The sequence below is a fragment of the Diaphorina citri genome, unplaced genomic scaffold, assembly GCF_000475195.1.
Source record: "Diaphorina citri unplaced genomic scaffold, Diaci psyllid genome assembly version 1.1 scaffold1439, whole genome shotgun sequence".
NCBI classification, from domain to species: domain Eukaryota; kingdom Metazoa; phylum Arthropoda; class Insecta; order Hemiptera; family Psyllidae; genus Diaphorina; species Diaphorina citri.
Genome location: NW_007378865.1, coordinates 92,849 through 115,493, shown reverse-complemented (window position 1 = coordinate 115,493; position 22,645 = coordinate 92,849). Strand labels below are relative to the sequence as shown.

The 22,645-nt window shown below is 37.5% G+C and overlaps 1 protein-coding gene across 1 annotated transcript; it reads right to left on the bottom strand.

The window, feature by feature from the left end:
* Positions 1-9,533: 9,533 nt before the first annotated feature.
* LOC103515896 (esterase FE4-like) lies at positions 9,534-22,505 on the bottom strand. Its single transcript, XM_026828458.1, has 10 exons — positions 22,299-22,505; positions 21,531-21,680; positions 20,143-20,254; positions 19,923-19,970; positions 18,996-19,181; positions 18,470-18,660; positions 17,843-18,008; positions 17,389-17,573; positions 16,538-16,688; positions 9,534-9,718 (listed from the first exon to the last, which is right to left on the bottom strand). Exons 1-10 carry the CDS (start codon positions 22,494-22,496, stop codon positions 9,534-9,536), a joined length of 1,572 nt encoding a protein of 523 aa, XP_026684259.1. The 5' UTR covers positions 22,497-22,505.
* Between the last annotated feature and the right edge of the window lie 140 nt (positions 22,506-22,645).

Genomic DNA, 22,645 nt, shown 5'->3' with positions numbered 1-22,645 from the left:
CGAAATAAACGAAACACGATTGATATTGGCAAATTGGCAATGTCTCTCGTGATCCATTAGGAACTAGGGTGATTGCTTTGGGCTGACATTTGGTTTTGGCTACAAGTCCCCCAGCCAGACTTTTTTATTTAAAAAAGTATCAAAGTAGGTAGATATATTAAATTAAGGAATTAAGCCAATATCAGTGTTAAGCCAATCAATCCCTAAATTTGCATAGAAAGTAGATGCCATTAACAGCACGTGAAATAAACGAAACACGATTGATATTGGCAAATTGGCAATGTCTCTTTAGTCCATAATAATACGAGTATAACAGTTCCGATTGGTATCAAGAATGAAAGTTGACATTTTTTGTTTGACATGGAATTAGCATAATTTGTGGTCAGGGTGAGGCAGTATAACGGTGTTGTGACCTATTGCTGAACACATGATGGACACGAGTTTATTGGCTTTTTCACTTTGGAAGATAGCCGATCTTAAACCCTTTCTCTTTTTGTCTCATTTTGCTTTAGAAATGTGGTATTTTTGGCAAATCCACTAAAAATTGTACATATTATCTCTTAATTTCCTCAAGATTATAGTGTGGTCATTGTGGTATTTTTGGCACATCCACTAACCATTGAAAAATGTACATCTCAACTCTTAATTTACTTTAGATTGTGCTACTTTTGGCACACCCGCCAACAGCCAGGTCCACATTTGAGTTTGTACTTTACTTTAGATTGTGCTACTTTTGGCACACCCACCAACAGCCAGGTCCACATTTGAGTTTGTACTTTGTTCAAGTTCAATTGAGTAGCAATAGCAATCTTCTTTGGCTAACAATTAGTCAGTCGGATTGCTTAATCCAATGTTTTCAGCTTGCCATGATTGCCCTTGGGAGGATGAAAATGTTCCTTTGTTCAAGCAGAGATCTCAAAGGCAATTTCAGGATGGACTGAATTTTCTACTATCTAATTTCCCCTTTCTACCTATGGAAGAGACACTCTCAAATTATCCTGTCTAGCCTATCTCATAACATCTAGACATCTTTCTCTTGTTATCCTCCAAACCAATATCTATTCGATATCCTAATATTTTGCAGAAATAAAATTCTGAATGAAGTTGCCTTGAGCTATGACTAAGAATATTGCCTCAAGATAAAGACATAAAATATCCAACACGTAATTATACTGCCTGAGAATTCTTCCGAAGGAGGAAAAGCTTTTCTTAAGAGAAATACCTATATCAGACCTAGTCAGTAGGTATTTTATTAAGATAGACATTTTGGTCTCATGAGGTAGATAATTATAATTATTAATGTATGTATACCTAGGTATCTTCATATTATAGAAAATCCATGGACAAACCAAAAGAATCAGAAGAAACAAGGGATACCTAATTTGTTTGCAGAATCAGAAGGAATGGTAGGTTCTTATTCTTAGATTTACCATAAAAAGAACAATCAATAGGTACCCGTTACTCACATCGCCATGATGATGTTCAACTTTTGAAAGAAGAATTGAAATAAATTATAATTAATGTATGTATACCTAGGTATCTTCATATTATAGAAAATCCATGGACAAACCAAAAGAATCAGAAGAAACAAGGGATAGGTACCTAATTTGTTTGCAGAATCAGAAGGAATGGTAGGTTCTTATTCTTAGATATACCTACCATAAAAAGAACAATCAATAGGTACCCGTTACTCACATCGCCATGATGATGTTCAACTTTTGATACAGGAAAGGAATGTAAAGAAGAATTGAAATGATTTTCTTGTTAAAAATTAATTAAAATGTAATTTAAAGTCAATCTTTTACAATGGTCGGACAGCCCAAGCCGTTTAATTTATAATCAAGTGCCTCGGAGCTGGGATCGTGATAGCACATAATAAATAACAGCAGTTTAATCATTATTGTAAAATTTTGCCTGCTTAGTCCTTGGATAGAGATTTGTTATTAGAATAGAATATACCTTGTTTATCCTGCCCGAATAGGACTCAAAGTTGCTTAACTGAGAGAGGGAGAGAGAGAGAGAGAGAGAGAGAGAGAGAGAGAATTATTGTGGTAATTTTGGCACATCCACCAAATTAGTACTCTCTCATATAACCTATCTCAGTGGTGTAGTGGTGGACTTCAGATATGGATGTTGGTGATTCGAATCCAAGTTAAGTCATAATAAAATTTAGTGAAGAAAAACATTCACGCTTAGCACAATTAAAATTTCTTGTTCTCACTCACACACTTGCTGTCTCAGAGATTAAACAAATTGATGGTATTTTGGCACATCCACTAATTTTTATTTTGGCACATCCACCAAATTAGTACTCTCTCATATAGCCAATCTCAGTGGTGTAGTGGTGGACTTCAGATCTGGATGTTGGTGATTCGAATCCAAGTCAAGTCATAATAAAATTTAGTGAAGAAAAACATTCACGCTTAGCACAATTAAAATTTCTTGTTCTCACTCACACACTTACTGTCTCAGAGATTAAACAAATTGATCGTAATTTTGGCACATCCACTAATTTTTAATAATTTCTCCCTCCCTCTCCTTCCTCTCTCTCTCTCTCTCTCTCTCTCTCTCGATTTCGCCCTTCCTTCTAACAGTAAAGCTTCGTCAAAGGTAAAAAGACTTTTCATGTCTGAAGTCTGGAGAGAAGATCCAAAACATAAAACGATTACTTGTCGATAACCCAGAAAGTAACAAGAAGTACCTACATTGTGGTAATTTTGGCACATCCACCAAATTAGTACTCTCTCATATAGCCAATCTCAGTGGTGTAGTGGTGGACTTCAGATCTGGATGGTGGTGATTCGAATCCAAGTCAAGTCATAATGAAATTTAGTGAAGAAAAACATTCACGCTTAGCACATACAATTAAAATTTCTTGGTCTCACTCACACACTTGCTGTCTCAGAGATTAAACAAATTGATGGTAATTTTGGCACATCCACTAATTTTTAATAATTTCTCCCTCCCTCTCCTTCCTCTCTCTCTCGATTTCGCCCTTCCTTCTAACAGTAAAGCTTCGTCAAAGGTAAAAAGACTTTTCATGTCTGAAGTCTGGAGAGAAGATCCAAAACATACAACGATTACTTGTCGATAACACAGAAAGTAACAAGAAGTACACCTAAAGTGATACTCATACTTTCGGTGTAGTCTCCAACACGCTCGCCTGGTAATCATAAGGGCATGTGTTCATTCTTACCTAGTCGATGCATGACATTTTATCAAAGTTGTTTGCGAATTTGACACCAATATGTATATAACTATCTAATAGTAGAAGCCTTCTGCTAGGATAAAAAGACTCTACGAGTAGTTTAATTGGCGCAGTATACACAAAATAGCACTATTTAATTATTTATTACTCTCCCCTGCTCATAATTATGTATGTCACATATCTAACATAGGTACCTGGCAAATGTCTCCTAGCACATATTGTGCGAGAAACAGTGAGGTGTGAAACTGCTTGCCTGAAAGTTCTCTCTATCTCCAATATCAATGCCATAATATACACAAATAAGCACTATTTAATTATTTATTACTCTCCCCTGCTCATAATTATGTATGTCACATATCTAGCATAGGTACCTGGCAAATGTCTCCTAGCACATATTGTGCGAGAAACAGTGAGGTGTGAAACTGCTTGCCTGAAAGTTCTCTCTATCTCCAATATCAATGCCATAATATAGGTATCTTTTATATCTTGTACACCAGAATAACATCTCCGTTATGGCAAGTTTGGTCCCGAGATGTTTTTATGGGGAACAGATATTCTCAGGGAGTAGGTAGGTTATCATTACAATCACCTTGTTTGTGGGAGGTGTGCAGGTGTGAGGGCCTTGCCGGTGAAAAATACCTATATGTCTGGTTGCTGCTAACTATCTAATAGTAGAAGCCTTCTGCTAGGATAAAAAGACTCTACGAGTACCTAGTTTTCTTTAGAAAATCCAAGACAGTTTGTCGAAAAAAATTTACACTATGAAAGGTCACCAATAAAAAACCTAACTGATTTTAAATACCTACCTACGCACTAAGTAGGTAGGTACCTACCAGAAAAGTGTCTAAATTAAAATAAATAAAATCAATAAAGAAAGTAGAGTGAAAGAAAGTACAGACAACAATATTATAATAGTCATGCAAGAAAAGAATTTAATTTAAACGGGCTAGAAAAGTTAGCAAAAATTACGCACTAAAGTAGGTAGGTACCTACCAGAAAAGTGTCTAAATTAAAATAAATAAAATCAATAAAGAAAGTAGAGTGAAAGAAAGTAGGTACAGAAAACAATTATAGTCATGCAAGAAAAGAATTTAATTTAAACGGGCTAGAAAAGTTAGCAAAAAGAAATAACTCAGGAATAAGAACTTACCTTAAGAAGGTGATCCAAACAAATAAGCCGCGGTGGACACTTAGCCTCAGCTTTATAGCGGGAGTAGGTTCGAGACCAACTTTGGCCTAGGGCAGAATATTCCTCTTAAGAAGAAAGAAGGAAGGAACAAGCGAGCGCTATACGCGATCAGTGGCGAAATTCAGAACGATCTAAAAAAATCCTCGTTGCGAACAAAATGCTCGTAGATACGTTGTCTAGTATCTATGTAGGTATATCAGTGGCGAAATTCAGAACGATCTAAAAAAATCCTAGTTGCGAACAAAATGCTCGTAGATACGTTGTCTAGTATCTATGTAGGTATACCTATCTAATTAGTTAGTTGAGTACCTACCAGACAAAATATTCGTATATTGTGCTTAGGAAAACGTCTTGATGGAAACAAAACAACTGATACTTGAGTTTTCGAGGTGGAAAAACCCCGTCAGTAGAACCAACTTTAGTAGGTATCGTACCGAGGTTATACATGTCTTAGGTTGGTGGACTTCGGACCTGGAGTTTAGTGGTTCGAGTACGTAAAGTGAAGGAGTAGAATTTAAAGCTTTGTGTGTTCACCACTGAACAAAATCGACAAATATATCTATGTACCTATATCGCCCTATGTTGGTACTTCTAGGGCCTTATTATGCACTGTTCCTATATCATCTTTCACTCGGATCTTTTCTTTCATGATCTCATTGTAATTTGCTTCACTTTGTGGATTTGTTTTGTTCTTTTTTCCAAACACGGAAATAACTCACGTGGATTCATAGAATACGTAGAATTTGTACGTGGAATTCCAGCCGCGATAGCACGTTGAATACCACAGTTTCCAATGGATCACTGAAGTAAAGCAACGTTGCGTGTGGTTAGTATTCGAATGGGTACCTAAACAGTGACAACCTAACAGACAGTAGGCACAAATTTCTAAATAATTTTAACTGCAATAAAATAGGCATGACTTTTTTACGTTGTATGCAAGTTATGAGGAGGTAATTATTAGGTTGTATATATGTAGGTATTTAGGTATTATTTATACATATCTATAGAATTAAACCAATAAGCTTTGCCTAGAAAATGTAGAAATGTAAAGAAGAATAATAAAGTATTGTCGATCTTACAAAGGCTCTTCAAGCTACACATAACGGTTTGTTAGTGTACGTTAACCGCGTATGATGCTATAACATGCATCATTATCCATCAGCTGAAGTACCTTGCATGATTAATAAAGATAATTTCAGCTTAGAAAAGTACACCTATGTAAAAAAATTGCTTTTGCAGAAATAAAATTCTGAATGAAGTTGCCTTGAGCTATGACTAAGAATATTGCCTCAAGATAAAGACATAAAATATCCAACACGCAATTATACTGCCCGAGAATTCTTCCGAAGGAGGAAAAGCTCACAGATACACAGAGTTTTAAGATTCGCATTTTGGCTTTGTTCATCTACCTATTATTGTACCCCTAAGTAGTATTTAGGTATTATTTATACATATCTATAGAATTAAACCAATAAGCTTTGCCTAGAAAATGTAGAAATGTAAAGAAGAATAATAAAGTATTGTCGATCTTACAAAGGCTCTTCAAGCTACACATAACGGTTTGTTAGTGTACGTTAACCGCGTATTTTCGGTTAGATTTTGTACGACGCAAAATTTGTGAAAGCTTTCGCAACTACTTGAAGGAGAACTGCGAAAGTTCAGAAGCTGATACGCGCGCATAGCTTTAATCCTTTAGGTGGTTATTTTGAACATTTGGTTTTTTTTACATACTTCTTTGAAGGTCTCTGTCCCGTTTTAAGGAATATTTTGGAACTTTCAATACTTCTAAGAATTTTAGATAACGAGATCTATAAATTATTTGAACACTTTGCCCTATAGAATGTCCAAAATCTTCTTCACTAGGTATTTTTTATAATATTTATTTTATATTTACCTAAATCTTTTTTAATTTCTCTAGTTCTTCTCCGAATTGGATGCCTTATGGTTTTGGTTTGGACAAATATTCGACCAGATACGCATCTCCGTTCGAGGTTTAACTTTCCATTTGGTTTATTTCGGTTAGATTTTGTACGACGCAAAATTTGTGAAAGCTTTCGCAACTACTTGAAGGAGAACTGCGAAAGTTCAGAAGCTGATACGCATTTAACTTTAATCCTTTAGGTGGGTATTTTTTCACTGCTTGGTCAATGGTCACATGGGGATCGTAAATTCAATGGGTCTTTCTCCGCAAGATTATTCAAAACGAACGACCCAGCAATTACACAGCACAACCAACCTCAAAGTTGCTTAACTTTAGTGATCCATTAGGAACTAGGGTGATTGCTTTGGGCTGACATTTGGTTTTGGCTACAAGTCTCCCAGCCAGACTTTTTTATTTAAAAAAGTATCAAAGTAGGTAGATAGGTATATTAAATTAAGGAATTAAGCCAATATCAGTGTTAAGCCAATCAAAGGTATTTTTTCACTGCTTGGTCAATGGTCACATGGGGATCGTAAATTCAATGGGTCTTTCTCCGCAAGATTATTCAAAACGAACGACCTAGCAATTACACCACTAAGTTGGAGCTTTCGGAAATCATTTGACTGAAAAATGAGAAGGAGGTTCATAAATGGGATGAGTTTCCTTTAAACTTGGTGGAATAACCTGACTGGTGAACCACTGAAGGTTTGTAAGGGCGATAAGAAAAGGCTACCTATAACAGATTTTGTACGACGCAAAATTTGTGAAAGCTTCCGCAACTACATGAAGGAGAACTGCGAAAGTTCAGAAGCTGGCACGCATAACTTTAATCCTTTAGGTGGGTACTTTGTCACTGCTTGGTCAATGGTCACATGGGGATCGTAAATTCAATGGGTTTTTCTCCCCAAGATTATTCAAAACGAACGACCTAGCAATTACACCACTAAGTTGGAGCTTTCGGAAATCTAACAGTTCCGATTGGTATCAAGAATGAAAGTTGACATTTTTTGTTTGACATGGAATTAGCATAATTTGTGGTCAGGGTGAGGCAGTAGGTATAACGGTGTTGTGACCTATTGCTAAACACAGGATGGACACGAGTTTATTGGTTTTTCACTTTGGAAGATAGCCGATCTTAAACCCTTTCTCTTTTTGTCTCATTTCGCTTTAGAAATCTAGTATTTTTGGCAAATCCACTAAAAATTGTACATATTATCTCTTAGTTTCCTCAAGATTATAGTGTGGTCATTGTGGTATTTTTGGCACATCCACTAACCACTAAAAATTGTACATCTCTCTTAATGTGCTTAAGATTGTAGTACTTTTAGCACATCCACTAAACATTAAAAATTGTACATCTCGACTCTTAATTTACTTTAGTTTAGATTGTGGTACTTTTGGCACACCCACCAACAGCCAGGTCCACATCGATCTTAAACCCTTTCTCTTTTTGTCTCATTTCGCTTTAGAAATCTGGTATTTTTGGCAAATCCACTAAAAATTGTACATATTATCTATTAATTTCCTCAAGATTATAGTGTGGTCATTGTAGTATTTTTGGCACATCCACTAACCACTAAAAATTGTACATCTCGACTCTTAATTTACTTTAGATTGTGCTACTTTTGGCACACCCACCAACAGCCAGGTCCACATTTGAGTTTGTACTTTGTTCAAGTTCAATTGAGTAGCAATCTTCTTTGGCTAACAATTAGTCAGTCGGATTGCTTAATCCAATGTTTTCAGCTTGATTGCCCTTGGGAGGATGAAAATTTTCCTTTGTTCAAGCAGAGATCTCAAAGGCAATTTCAGGATGGACTAATTTTCTACTATCTAATTTTAATCCACTAAAAATTGTACATATTATCTCTTAATTTCCTCAAGATTATAGTGTGGTCATTGTGGTATTTTTGGCACATCCACTAACCACTAAAAATTTATTGTACATCTCTCTTAATGTGCTTAAGATTGTAGTACTTTTAGCACATCCACTAACCATTAAAAATTGTACATCTCGACTCTTAATAAAATGAAAAGGTGGTTCATAAATGGGATGAGTTTCCTTTAAACTTGGTGGAATAACCTGACTGGTGAACCACTGAAGGTTTGTAAGGGCAATAAGAAAAGGCTACCTATAACTATACATGTTGTAGTACAACATTGTTGTACGACCAAGTTTGAAGAAAGCTCACATTTTACTTTGACAGTGCATACCTATGTAAATGGTAGTGCATATCTATATGTAAATGATTGTTTGTTACTCATGTGGGACCTGCTTAAGTTCAGACTGTTTGGTTGAGAACTCATCACGAACGCTCAAACGTCCAATGCACTTCTATGGCCTTTTTGAAAATGAAAGGAGGCGTTTCAAGCATCATGCAACCTATACGCTCCATGATTTCAAAAAACAGACATGGAAACGCTAAACACGGAAAAAAAAGTTGTGCATACCTATATGTAAATGATTGTTTGTTACTCATGTGGGACCTGCTTAAGTTCAGACTGTTTGGTTGAGAACTCACGAACGCTCAAACGTCCAATGCACTTCTCTGGCCTTTTTGAAAATGAAAGGAGGCGTTTCAAGCATCATGCAACCTATACGCTCCATGATTTAAAAAAAAACAGACATGGAAACGCTAAACACGGAAAAAAAGTTCCGACATATGCTTCTAGTTCATAGCTTACGGGTACAAAAAATTCTCGAAGGGGCAATGCCCGAACTTGTCCTTTTTTTATAATCTGATCTTGACCGCGGATAGCTATAATATTTTGCTGCGAGGTATCCTACACACGAGGTCCATACAGGCCAACTCGAATAGCGGTCTACCAACTTCGAGTCATTGAGTGCCTCGGATTTAGTCAGTTTTATGCTCTCATGCTCAAATTATCCTGTCTAGCCTATCTCATAACATCTAGACATCTTTCTCTTGTTATCCTCCAAACCAATATCTATTCGATATCCTAATGAATTTAACAATTAAACCGTAAAATTCATATAATCAGTTGCCACTAAACTGCAAGCACGAGAAAGTCATTGGGTGCAAAAAGGTAAAAGTTGTCAAAGTAAGCGCCTGAATTACTAATAAGTCAAACTGAATAGCGAGTGTTGGTTGAAAATAAGTTAGGCTAGGTCAGCAGCCTCAATTAGCATGCAACACGTTAACCACTAAGCTTATATCGTGCTAACACCTAGAAGAGTGATATCGATATGGTTTTCATGCATCTACACTTGCGGAGCTGCTGATTAGATGTTGTGCATTTGACGTCTGCGTCTTGTAGGCTGGTGGAAATTCTTTCAAGCGATATGGATCCCTTGAACTCTTTCCAAACATTATGAGAGTAGACTTCAGACTCTTCAGAGTGATACTCATACTTTCGGTGTAGTCTCCAACACGCTCGCCTGGTAATGATGAGGGCATGTGTTCATGCTTACCTAGTCGATGCATGGCATTTTATCAAAGTTGTTTGCGAATTTGACACCAATATGTATATTGTATATAACTATCAGACAGAATGATATAGCGGACTGATAATACTGATATGAGTTATTTAATAGATAGGTAGGAGGTACCATGGCTAGGATACGATTGCTGTGTCCACGAAAATTGCGAAAAATGTGATTATACCTCGTGATGATTGTAGATTGGTAGTGAGTTAGTGACAAAACAAAGTTTTATGGAAATTCGGGCGAAAAAAGAGAAAATTTTGATAGAAGGAGCTGTAACGTGAAGCCAGTCGTTAATAGAATGAACTCTATCTGTTTAGGATAAAATCCAGCCCGGGCGGGAATTGAGCTTAGCGCTTACGAGGCCGACGCCCTACCTTCCAAGCTAACAAGGCTGGCAAGATTAGGTAAATGGTAAAACAAGAACGAAGTTAGTGTGGTCTAATAAAAGGTAACTTGTCCTTTTTTTATAATCTGATCTTGACCGCGGATAGCTATAATATTTTGCTGCGAGGTATCCTACACACGAGGTCCATACAGGATTACAGGCCAACTCGAATAGCGGTCTACCAACTTCGAGTCATTGAGTGCCTCGGATTTAGAATAGAATGCACGAGAAAGTCATTGGGTGCAAAAAGGTAAAAGTTGTCAAAGTAAGCGCCTGAATTACTAATAAGTCAAACTGAATAGCGAGTGTTAGTTGAAAATAAGTTAGGCTAGGTCAGCAGCCTCAATTAGCATGCAACACGTTAACCACTAAGCTTAGATCGTGCTAACACCTAGACTAGTGATATCGATATGAAAGCCTAGCAGACAGAATGATATAGCGGACTGATAATACTGATATGAGTTATTTAATAGGTAGGTAGGAGGTACCATGGCTAGGATACGATTGCTGTGCCCAAGAAACTTGCGAAAAATGTGATTATACCTCGCGATGATTGTAGGTTGGTAGTGAGTTAGTGACAAAACGAAGTTTTATGGAAATTCGGGCGAAAAAGGAGAAAATTTTGATAGAAGGAGCTGTAACGTAAAGCCAGTCGTTAATAGAACGAACTCTATCTGTTTAGGATAAAATCCAGCCCGGGCGGGAATTGAGCTTAGCGCTTACGAGGCCGACGCCCTTCCTTCCAAGCTAACAAGGGTGACAATTAAAAGATTAAAACAAGAACGAAGTTTGTGTGGTCTAATAAAAGGCCGCACATGTAAAAGAGCGTTTACAGAATGATATAGCGGACTGATAATACTGATATGAGTTATTTAATAGATAGGTAGGAGGTACCATGGCTAGGATACGATTGCTGTGCCCACGAAAATTGCGAAAAATGTGATTACCTATACCTCGCGATGATTTTAGGTTGGTAGTGAGTTAGTGACAAAACGAAGTTTTATGGAAATTCGGGCGAAAAAAGAGAAAATTTTGATAGAAGGAGCTGTAACTCCTAAGGTAAAGCCAGTCGTTGATAGAACGAACTCTATCTGTTTAGGATAAAATCCAGCCTGGGCGGGAATTGAGCTTAGCGCTTACGAGGCCGACGCCCTACCTTCCAAGCTAACAAGGCTGGCAATTAAAAGATTAGGTAAATGGTAAAACAAGAACGAAGTTAGTGTGGTCTAATAAAAGGCCGCACATGTAAAAGAGCGTCTACACTATACCTACTATCAAAAGGATTTTGCTACATTTGGCACTAATCTTTGTGGATAACAAGATGATTCAGGACATTGGTATATTTAAAAATTAGAAAGGCAACTAATTTTCTCATTTTAGGAGAGAATTTCAATTTAAAATCGCGAGTACATTTTGAATTTCTTTAGAAAATCCAAGACAGTTTGTCGAAAAAAATTTACACTATGAAAGGTCACCAATAAAAAACCTAACTGATTTTAAACAAATAAGCCGCGGTGGACACTTAGCCTCAGCTTTATAGCGGGAGTAGGTTCGAGACCAACTTTGGCCTAGGGCAGAATATTCCTCTTGAGAAGAAAGAAGGAAGGAACAAGCGAGCGCTATACGCGATCAGTGGCGAAATTCAGAACGATCTAAAAAAATCCTAGTTGCGAACAAAATGCTCGTAGATACGTTGTCTAGTATCTATGTAGGTATACCTATCTAATTAGTTAGTTGAGTACCTACCAGACAAAATATTCGTATATTGTGCTTAGGAAAACGTCTTGATGGAAACAAAACAACTGATACTTGAGTTTTCGAGGTGGAAAAACCCCGTCAGTAGAACCAACTTTAGTAGGTATTGTACCGAGGTTATACATGTCTTAGGTTGGTGGACTTCGGACCTGGAGTTTAGTGGTTCGAGTACGTATAGTGAAGGAGTAGAATTTAAAGCTTTGTGTGTTCACCACTGAACAAAATCGACAAATACATATATCTATGTACCTATATCGCCCTATGTCGGTACTTCTAGGTCCTTATTATGCACTGTTCCTATATCATCTTTCACTCGGATCTTTTCTTTCATGATCTCATTGTAATTTGCTTCACTTTGTCGATTTGTTTTGTTCTTTTTTCCAAACACGGAAATAACTCACGTGGATTCATAGAATACGTAGAATTTGTACGTAGAATTTCAGCCGCGATAGCACGTTGAATACCACAGTTTCCAATGGATCACTGAAGTTAAGCAACGTTGAGCGTGGTTAGTATCCGGATGGGTACAAAGAATGGGTACCTAAACAGGGACCAACAATCCCTAGTATCTATGTAGGTATCTAAAATATTCGTATATTGTGCTTAGGAAAACGTCTTGATGGAAACAAAACAACTGATAGGTACTTGAGTTTTCGAGGTGGAAAAACACCGTCAGTAGAACCAACTTTAATAGGTATTGTACCGAGGTTATACATGTCTTAGGTTGGTGGACTTCGGACCTGGAGTTTGGTGGTTCGAGTACGTAAAGTGAAGGAGTAGAATTTAAAGCTTTGTGTGTTCACCACTGAACGAAATCGACAAATATATCTATGTACCTATATCGCCCTATGTTGGTACTTCTAGGTCCTTATCATGCACTGTTCCCATATCATCTTTCACTCGGATCTTTTCTTTCATGATCTCATTGTAATTTGCTTCACTTTGTCGATTTGTTTTGTTCTTTCTTTCCAAACACGGAAATAACTCACGTGGATTTATAGAATACGTAGAATTCTAGAATTTGTACGTAGAATTTCAGCCGCGATAGCACGTTGAATACCACAGTTTCCAATAGATCACTGAAGTTAAGCAACGTTGCGTGTGGTTAGGATCCGGATGGGTACCTAAACAGGGACCAACAATCTCTACCAGACAGCAGGCACAAATTTCTAAATTTATAATAATTAAATTTTTCGAGAGAGAGAGAGAGAACTATTGTGGTAATTTTGGCACATCCACCAAATTAGTACTCTCTCATATAGCCAATCTCAGTGGTGTAGTGGTGGACTTCAGATCTGGATGTTGGTGATTCAAATCCAAGTCAAGTCATAATAAAATTTAGTGAAGAAAAGCATTCACGCTTAGCACAATTAAAATTTCTTGTTCTCACTCACACACTTGCTGTCTCAGAGATTGAACAAATTGATGGTAATTTTGGCACATCCACTAATTTTTAATAATTTCTCCCTCCCTCTCCTTCCTCTCTCTCTCTCGATTTCGCCCTTCCTTCTAACAGTAAAGCATCGTCAAAGGTAAAAAGACTTTTCATGTCTGAAGTCTGGAGAGAAGATCCAAAACATACAACGATTACTTGTCGATAACACAGAAAGTAACAGGAAATACCTAGCTACTTCCAGAAGGATGTCAAATATGTAATAAGATATAGATTGAAGATAACTTTATTGATTGGATTGTTCCAGAAACACAATAAGATGATCATTAAAGCAACTACAATTTGTTATTGGCTTACAGTAGATACATACAAATAGGTAGGTAACAATTGATTTGATTTTGATTTGAATGTCTGTGCTCAAATGTAAGGTTCACTTTCTTTTGATTTACACTCCGGAAATACAGGGTTCATGAAAAGGTTGTCTCGTTTGCACTTAGGGAAAAGCTAGTATGTAGTCAACCTCTTGTTATGAAGAGGGTCGTCTACCTACATAGGTCAGCATGGAACCTTAATTCAATACCGGCTGTAAACTTCATATTATTATACGTTCGATTTGATTTTGATTTGAATGTCTGTGCTCAAATGTAAGGTTCACTTTCTTTTGATTTACACTCCGGAAATACAGGGTTCATGAAAAGATTATCTAGTTTGCACTGGGGAAAAAGCTAGTATGTAGTCAACCTCTTGTTATGAAGTGGTCGTCTGCCTAGGTCAGCATGGTAATACCGGCTGTAAACTTCATATTATTACGTTCTTTTTGGGCCATAAATTAGAGTTGAACCCTCCAAATTAAAATCATTGGATAAAAAGCTCTTAAATAACTCTTCTAACTCTTGGGTTGTAAGGAAACGGACCCACCAATACCTACACCTAGCTACTTCCAGAAGGATGTCAAATACGTAATAAGTTATAGATAGAGACAATAGAGAAGATCCAAAACATACAACGATTACTTGTCGATAACACAGAAAGTAACAGGAAATACCTAGCTACTTCCAGAAGGATGTCAAATATGTAATAAGATATAGATTGAAGATAACTTTATTGATTGGATTGTTCCAGAAACACAATAAGATGATCATTAAAGCAACTACAATTTGTTATTGGCTTACAGTAGATACATACAAATAGGTAGGTAACAATTGATTTGATTTTGATTTGAATGTCTGTGCTCAAATGTAAGGTTCACTTTCTTTTGATTTACACTCCGGAAATACAGGGTTCATGAAAAGATTATCTAGTTTGCACTGGGGAAAAAGCTAGTATGTAGTCAACCTCTTGTTATGAAGTGGTCGTCTACCTAGGTCAGCATGGTAATACCGGCTGTAAACTTCATATAATTACGTTGGGAAAAAGCTAGTATGTAGTCAACCTCTTGTTATGAAGTGGTCGTCTACCTAGGTCAGCATGGTAATACCGGCTGTAAACTTCATATTATTACGTTCCTTTTGGGCCATAAATTAGAGTTTCTGGTCAGTCAGCTAATTTTCGCACTCCTTATGGCCAATCAGTTGAGTTTTGTGTGATCAGTTTTTTAGGTATACCCAGAGTTGAAGCTCTTTTTCGTCTAATTTGTGTTATTTGGACCACCATAAAAAAATCAGGCCTCCAAATTAAAATCATTGGATAAAAAGCTCTTAAATAACTCTTCTAACTCTTGGGTTGTAAGGAAACGGACCCACCAACAAAGCTGGGTGTCCGTCCCTCCGGGAATTTTTTAGCCTGTAGTTTATTCGATCGTGATTAAAGAAAATCAGTACCTATGTACCTACCTCGATTGGATTGTTCCAGAAACACAATAAGATGATCATTAAAGCAACTACAATTTGTTATTGGCTTACAGTAGATACATACAAATAGGTAGGTAACAATTGATTTGATTTTGATTTGAATGTCTGTGCTCAAATGTAAGGTTCACTTTCTTTTGATTTACACTCCGGAAATACAGGGTTCATGAAAAGATTATCTAGTTTGCACTGGGGAAAAAGCTAGTATGTAGTCAACCTCTTGTTATGAAGTGGTCGTCTACCTAGGTCAGCATGGTAATACCGGCTGTAAACTTCATATTATTACGTTCCTTTTGGGCCATAAATTAGAGTTTCTGGTCAGTCAGCTAATTTTCGCACTCCTTATGGCCAATCAGTTGAGTTTTGTGTGATCAGTTTTTTAGGTATACCCCTCTTTTTCGTCTAATTTGTGTTATTTGGACCACCATAAAAAAATCAGGCCTCCAAATTAAAATCATTGGATGAAAAGCTCTTAAATAACTCTTCTAACTCTTGGGTTGTAAGGAAACGGACCCACCAACAAAAAGTGAAGTAGTAGGTATTCGTTTTCCATACAACCCAATAGCACATCAAATCTCACGTCACGTCACGTCACGTCAGTTGAACCCTGTACGGTTGTCATCACAAGTGAAAGCTTATCACCTCATGTATTCAGCACCTATTAGCAGCTGATATCTGTTGACATATAGCCTTGGTTCAATGGCATATCAGTGGTATCTACTCAAACTTCCTTACCTCTAAGCAAACATTGAATAAATTAAAAATAAAAAAATTGATCCCCTGATTCGAATGAATTCGTAACATTTAGTTTACGACACCGAAGCGAATACAATAGTCCGTCCCTTATACCTTTTTATTACTATTGTAATAATAAAGGAAGGACGGACTAAAAAGTGAAGTAGTAGGTATTCGTTTTCCATACAACCCGATAGCACATCAAGTCTCACGTCACGTCACGTCAGTTGAACCCTGTACGGTTGTCATCACAAGTGAAAGCTTATCACCTCATGTATTCAGCACCTCTTAGCAGCTGATATCTGTTGACATATAGCCTTGGTTCAATGGCATATCAGTGGTATCTACTCAAACTTCCTTACATCTAAGCAAACATTGAATAAATTAAAAATAAAAAAAATGATCCCCTGATTCGAATGAATTCGTAACATTTGGTGAAAAAACGTAGGTACCAATATATAGGTAAGTAGGTACAACAAAAACGTTAGGTCAGTTCTTTTATTATTTACCTTTGACGGGGACACGGGAGCCTCAGAAAGACTTGAAATTCTAGAGTTTCCAATGTTTAATAAACCGGCTACACTCTCTAAATGCCTGCCTGCCTGCCTGCCTACCTACCTACCAAACTGCACATTATGATTTTGTCAAAATCTTACCGAAGTTATGAGGCTTCTTTTCGTAATAATCCGTCAAACTGTATCTTCCCCTGAAGTTGAAATAATAGAAGTAAACAGGGGATTTGCTAACTTTCGATTGAAGTCTGGATGCCCTCTCTGCATCAGCGATGAACATCCGGTCACTCAATATCTGTGAAGTCACATCAATAATGAAAAGATTGGGTAATCGCAAGTGTATATTTCATCAGGATAAATGACTAATAAGTGAAGTCTGGATGCCCTCTCTGCATCAGCGATGAACATCCGGTCACTCAATATCTGTGAAGTCACATCAATAATGAAAAGATTGGGTACTCGCAAGTGTATATTTCATCAGGATAAATGACTAATAACTATGTAGATTGTCATGAAGAAATATCCCTAAATATAAAATTCTATTTAATGTAGGTATTGATGTAGGAACTCCTTTGGATAGCTACTCACCCTCATTCTAAAGTTTTTACTTCACTTATAGAGTAAAACCAAAAATCCGGTCACTCAATATCTGTGAATTCACGTCAAGAATGAAAAGATTGGGTACTCGCAAGTGTATATTTCATCAGGATAAATGACTAATAAGTATGTAGATTGTCATGAAGAAATATCCCTAAATATTAAATTCTATTTAATGTAGGTATTGATGTAGGAACTCCTTTGGATAGCTACTCACCCTCATTCTAAAGTTTTTACTTCATTTATAGAGTAAAACTAAAACCAAAGAAATATCCCTAAATATAAAATTCTATTTAATGTAGGTATTGATGTAGGAACTCCTTTGGATAGCTACTCACCCTCATTCTAAAGTTTTACTTCACTTATAGAGTAAAACTAAAACCAAAGTCATAACTCACTTGAATAAACGCCTTATGATTCTCCAGGTTTATGGGATTATCTCCTAAATATTTGTGCCGGATTTTCTCGGCAGTTTTATCTTTCAGATTATCAGGAACAGTGGAGTTGAAATCTAAAATGTGCGGAGCGAGTGATGTCCAGTTGGCATCAATGGTTTTCAATATTGTCTGTGAAGCCAAAAATTCTGGAAAAGAATACAAGACATAATAACTGCGAATTTGCGACTCACCCATGGATGAAGCGATTAAATAATTGCACACAAGGTAGGTACCTATAGTATAAATACCATACTCGTACCTACATAGCCTACATAACGACTTTCAGATCAAAATGTATTAATGCCAGAAGCAAATTATAGAGACATACATCTCAATGAAATTAAATCTTAAATCAATATACGGATCCAATATAAGGAACCAATATGTTGAACCATTCAAATTCGCTGAGAATTACCTGCTGCAGGATACAATCCTTCGTCAGCTGTGACACTGTTCAGCCAAGGAACATTCGCGATTTTGCCCTGCTTTATAAGTTCTGCAGGGAAGTCAGGCAGAAAAGGATTCTTTGCAAAACTGTCAACTGTAGGTCCCCAGGGAGAGAAGGGATTGAACAGGAACGGCTGAAATATAGATTATTATAGAGGCTAGATTATGATTCATGCCGTTTCAAGCTGAACAGAAAAATAATTCAAAATGAGAGATGGTCTGTTTTTGATGGGTCCATAAAGGAACATTCGCGATTTTGCCCTGCTTTATAAGTTCTGCAGGGAAGTCAGGCAGAAAAGGATTCTTTGCAAAACTGTCAACTGTAGGACCCCAGGGAGAGAAGGGATTGAACAGGAACGGCTGAAATATAGATTATTATTCATGCCGTTTTAAGCTGAACAGAAAAATAATTCACCCCAGGGAGAGAAGGGATTGAACAGGAACGGCTGAAATATAGATTATTATTCATGCCGTTTTAAGCTGAACAGAAAAATAATTCAAATGAGAGATGGTCTGTTTTTGATGGGTCCATTTAATGTGTGTCCACCTGTCCACACATAGTCGATGGCCGTCGATCGAACCTTTATAATCTCACCTGTGACAGTCTGACAGCATCTGCAATCACCGGAGCCGGTCTGGTTCTCAAGCATTCTATCATTTCCTCACTACTGTTGACAGGGCAACCCAAATAATTGGCGATGAGTTTGGTCTTTTCAGGGAGGTTTTCTGTTAGAGCCCATGGACACAAGGATGTACCACTCATAGATATACCTCGTTGGAATAAACCTGGAATCAGAATATCAAATTTACTTTCACCGTTCAATTCCTACATTTTGTGAATTTCACCGGAAAATAACAAGTAAAACAATTTTATCCGTAGGTATAACTACCGAACTTGAGTACAGTGACGATATTCTTTGGCAATTTTGGCATAAATTTAATATCTAATCCTTTTACCTTTCGCCTGAGGGAATTTACTTCCACCGTTCAATTCCTACATTTTGTGAATTTCACCGGAAAATAATATTGTGAAACAATTTTATCCGTAGGTATAACTACCGAACTTGAGTACAGTGACGATATTCTTTGGCAATTTTGGCATAAATATCTAATCCATTTACCTTTCGCCTGAGGAGATAACATTTGATATTGAACACTTGCTCCTCCGGCTGACGATCCGGTGATGGTAACACTTTTGGGATTTCCCCCAAACTGGGCAATGTTCTCTTGTATCCATCTCAGAGCTTGAGTTTGATCTTTCAAACCCATATTTCCAGGAACAACGTCATCGCCCGTGCTCAGGAACCCTGGAACAGTCAGATCGGTCGATTAATGATCTTTCAAACCCATATTTCCAGGAACAACGTCATCACCCGTGCTCAGGAACCCTGGAACAGTCAGATCGGTCGATTAATCTAAATTCTAAATCATCATGGTAGGTAAGTTCTAAAACAATATTGGTACTGATAGGTAGGTACACACTATTATGGAAACGTAAATCATCATGGTAGGTAAGTTCTAAAACAATATTGGTACTGATAGGTAGGTACACACTATTATGGAAATGACCAGCCTATAGCCTAGATACTAGAAAATCTGGGTGCTAATACTAGTACAGAAAATCAGATACACACAATAAGGAGATACTCTCACATTGTAACAAGCTATTAACATTTAATTTAGGGCTTTCTAAATTTCAAGTTTGAAAGTTGTAGAGATATACCTATTTCTGTTATGGAGTAATAACGGGACTTTTCAGTCTCATCCTATCATGTAGGTTGCTTTTCCGTGGCCGTGAGATAGTATGTATCTCACTGTGTTGGAAGGATTGTAGGGTTTAAACCCCCTTAGACGCCCAGAAATAAAATCTGGTCTCTATGGAAACGACCAGCCTATAGCCTATATTTCACTAGAAAATCTGGTTGCTAATACTAGTACAGAAAATCAGATACACACAATAAGGAGATACTCTCACATTGTAACAAGCTATAAACATTTATCTGTTCTCCTTCCGCCCAAAGTAGGTCCAAATATCCTATTCGGTTTACCTAAAGCTCCAACGCGATAGTCAAGTTCCACGTAAACCATATCGTGTTTTTAATAAAGTAGACCTTGCTTAATTATAAAAAAAAAGAAAAAAAAAATAATAATAATAATGAGAAGGAGAGATGAGAAATAAATTAGTCAGTAGGATTTAGTCAGTTTTATGCTCTCATGTTCACTTTATGGTGGTCCATTTTTGGACGTTTTTCATGCATCTATCGTGTTCTTCCATCAAGGGGATTGGTTTGAAGTGAAATCCACTCCCAAACATGAAAGCTCCTCCATGAATGAAAACAATAACATCCAATAGATCACTCTGGTTTTCTGCCTGTGGGAGCTGTAAGCAGATAGGAGGACAGACTGTATTTGCATTAGGGCTCGGAAAAATAGATTAATCCATTATTAGGTACTAATCGATTAAACCGAAATAATTCCGAGCCCCAATTTGCATACAAAGCAATGTAGTGCACACAGCAAGGGAGACAAAGTCATGTCTTGTTTCGTCATTTTTCGACCAAAGAAGACATAGAATTTTCGTGTAGTAAATTTCGAGAGGAGACGAGAAACATTTAAACTGCGACAAGCATAGGCTAAATTTTATGACTTAGCTAGGACTCGCACTACAGACCTCCGGATCCGAAGTCCAATGCCCTAATAACTCTGCTATTGAGGTTGGTACATATTCGAGAGTTTACAAGTGCACCTATATTTTCTGTACATGTTTAGTGAACTGCTGAAACTTGGGCCCCTCTTCGTTTGGTCCTATAAGAACCTATCCGGCACCTACCTTAGGGGTGTACACACTGAGACCGCCATTTTGTTTGTGTGCATGATTTTTGGTGTCACCCCTTCCTAAAAGTTTCATATTTTCCCAATGAAGGTTCATACAAAATTTGGTGCTTTCCTGAATAAATGCAGCTTTTGGCCAAAATTGTGACGTTGGGCCACCCACTATTATTAGGTACTAATCGATTGAACCGAAATAATTCCGAGCCCCAATTCGCATACAAAACAACGTAGTGCACACAGCATGGGAGACAAAGTCATGTTTCGTCATTTTTCGACCAATGAGACATATATTTTTCGTGTAGTAAATTTCGAGAGGAGACGAGAAACATTTAAACTGCGACAAGTATAGGCTAAATTTTATGACTTAGCTAGGACTCGCACTACAGACCCCCGGATCCGAAGTCCAACGCCCTAATAGCTCTGCTATTGAGGTTGGTACATATTCGAGAGTTTACAAGTGCACCTAATATTTTCTGTACATGTTTAGTGAACTGCTGAAACTTGACTATTTCGAGACAGCAAGACCTGCGTTTAGTTCCCTCTATCAAAGGTTCGGCCCATGTGACAGGGTGGCTTGGTGGGTAGTGCATACCAGTATAGTCCACAAAAAAAAAGGTCCGGTCCGTTTCTATACCTATTTTTCAGTAAGATAATGTCTCGGCACGCTTGGTTGCCTAGTAACATGATGTAAACATCAGGCGGTCCGTTGATTGGAACCGAAAATTAGGCGGGTGGTTCATCAGTACCGAACATACATGTTTAGTGAACTGCTGAAACTTGGGCCCCACTTCGTTTGGTCCTATAAGAACCTATCCGGCACCTACCTTAGGGGTGTACACACTGAGGTAGAGACAATCTTCCTGTCCATTGACTCTATATGGTCCGGCAGGAAAATGCAAGAATTGAATGCAATGGAGAGCGTTATCAGTGCTGACATTCCACACTCCTGGCCAAGATTCTATTGGTTCTGGATCCTGAAAAAATCGAATGAAATTTCTACCGGACCAAAAATACTCCCCGTGTAATAAGACTAATAAGGAATCATATAAAGTATGAAAAAAAATTGTTTTTTTTTAAGTTCGAAGCAACATTGACTTTGGTTGATATCTGGATGAGTGACTGTCCGATTTTTACCACATTGTTACAGTCGCGTCCTTGTACCATACCGGTATAGCATACCAAATTTCATCGCTCTACGACAAACCGTTCTTGAGATATTTTGTAAACAGATTTTTACTTTTTCCCATTTAAACCTGTAGTACGTACGTACATATTACATACAGACCATTGGCTAAAAACCACTTTTTTGACATCAGGGGATCCCAAAACGGATATTTCCAAACCATCTCCCGATTTTGAAAATTCGGACCGATTGCAATACTCTCATTACTAGTATAGCTCGCTATACTGTAGTAACAGAAAGTAATAAAATGGGTGTCCTTTACAAGGTGCCATATCCACCAAAAGGTTAATCGCGTATTATCAAAACTAGTTGATTATTGTATAATACTCTAACGCCGACCTTAATTAAGTAGGAAAAGGCTAGGGAAAAAGAAGAAGAACTGAGGATCAAAATTTCTATGTTCACTGACCTTGAAACGTCTATGTCCCACAGGTGGCAGAGCGTAGGGCATGCGGGCAAATTTGTGCACAACTTTACCGTTTCTCAAAGTCAGAGTTGTTCCCGCCACCAAACCTTGCTTCACTTTGACGATAGCACCTTGCGTTCTCGAGAGACAAGTTAGAAATACTGCCAGGAGTGCAAGAGCGGATAATGCCCGGCAGTTCATGATGAACAGGCAGGACACACTGAGAATCAAAATTTCTATGTTCACTGACCTTGAAACGTCTATGTCCCACAGGTGGCAGAGCGTAGGGCATGCGGGCAAATTTGTGCACAACTTTACCGTTTCTCAAAGTCAGAGTTGTTCCCGCCACC

What these genes read in the sequence shown, in the direction of transcription:
- LOC103515896 (XM_026828458.1), bottom strand. Translation starts at nt 22,496, where the DNA reads ATGAACTGCCGGGCATTATCCGCTCTTGCACTCCTGGCAGTATTTCTA. An exon ending in ATCATAAGGCGTTTATTCAA is followed by an intron (nt 16,689 to 17,388) that starts GTGAGTTATGAC and finishes GTGACTTCACAG; the next exon opens with ATATTGAGTGACCGGATGTT. An exon ending in AAAGAAGCCTCATAACTTCG is followed by an intron (nt 9,719 to 16,537) that starts GTAAGATTTTGA and finishes CATCATTACCAG; the next exon opens with GCGAGCGTGTTGGAGACTAC.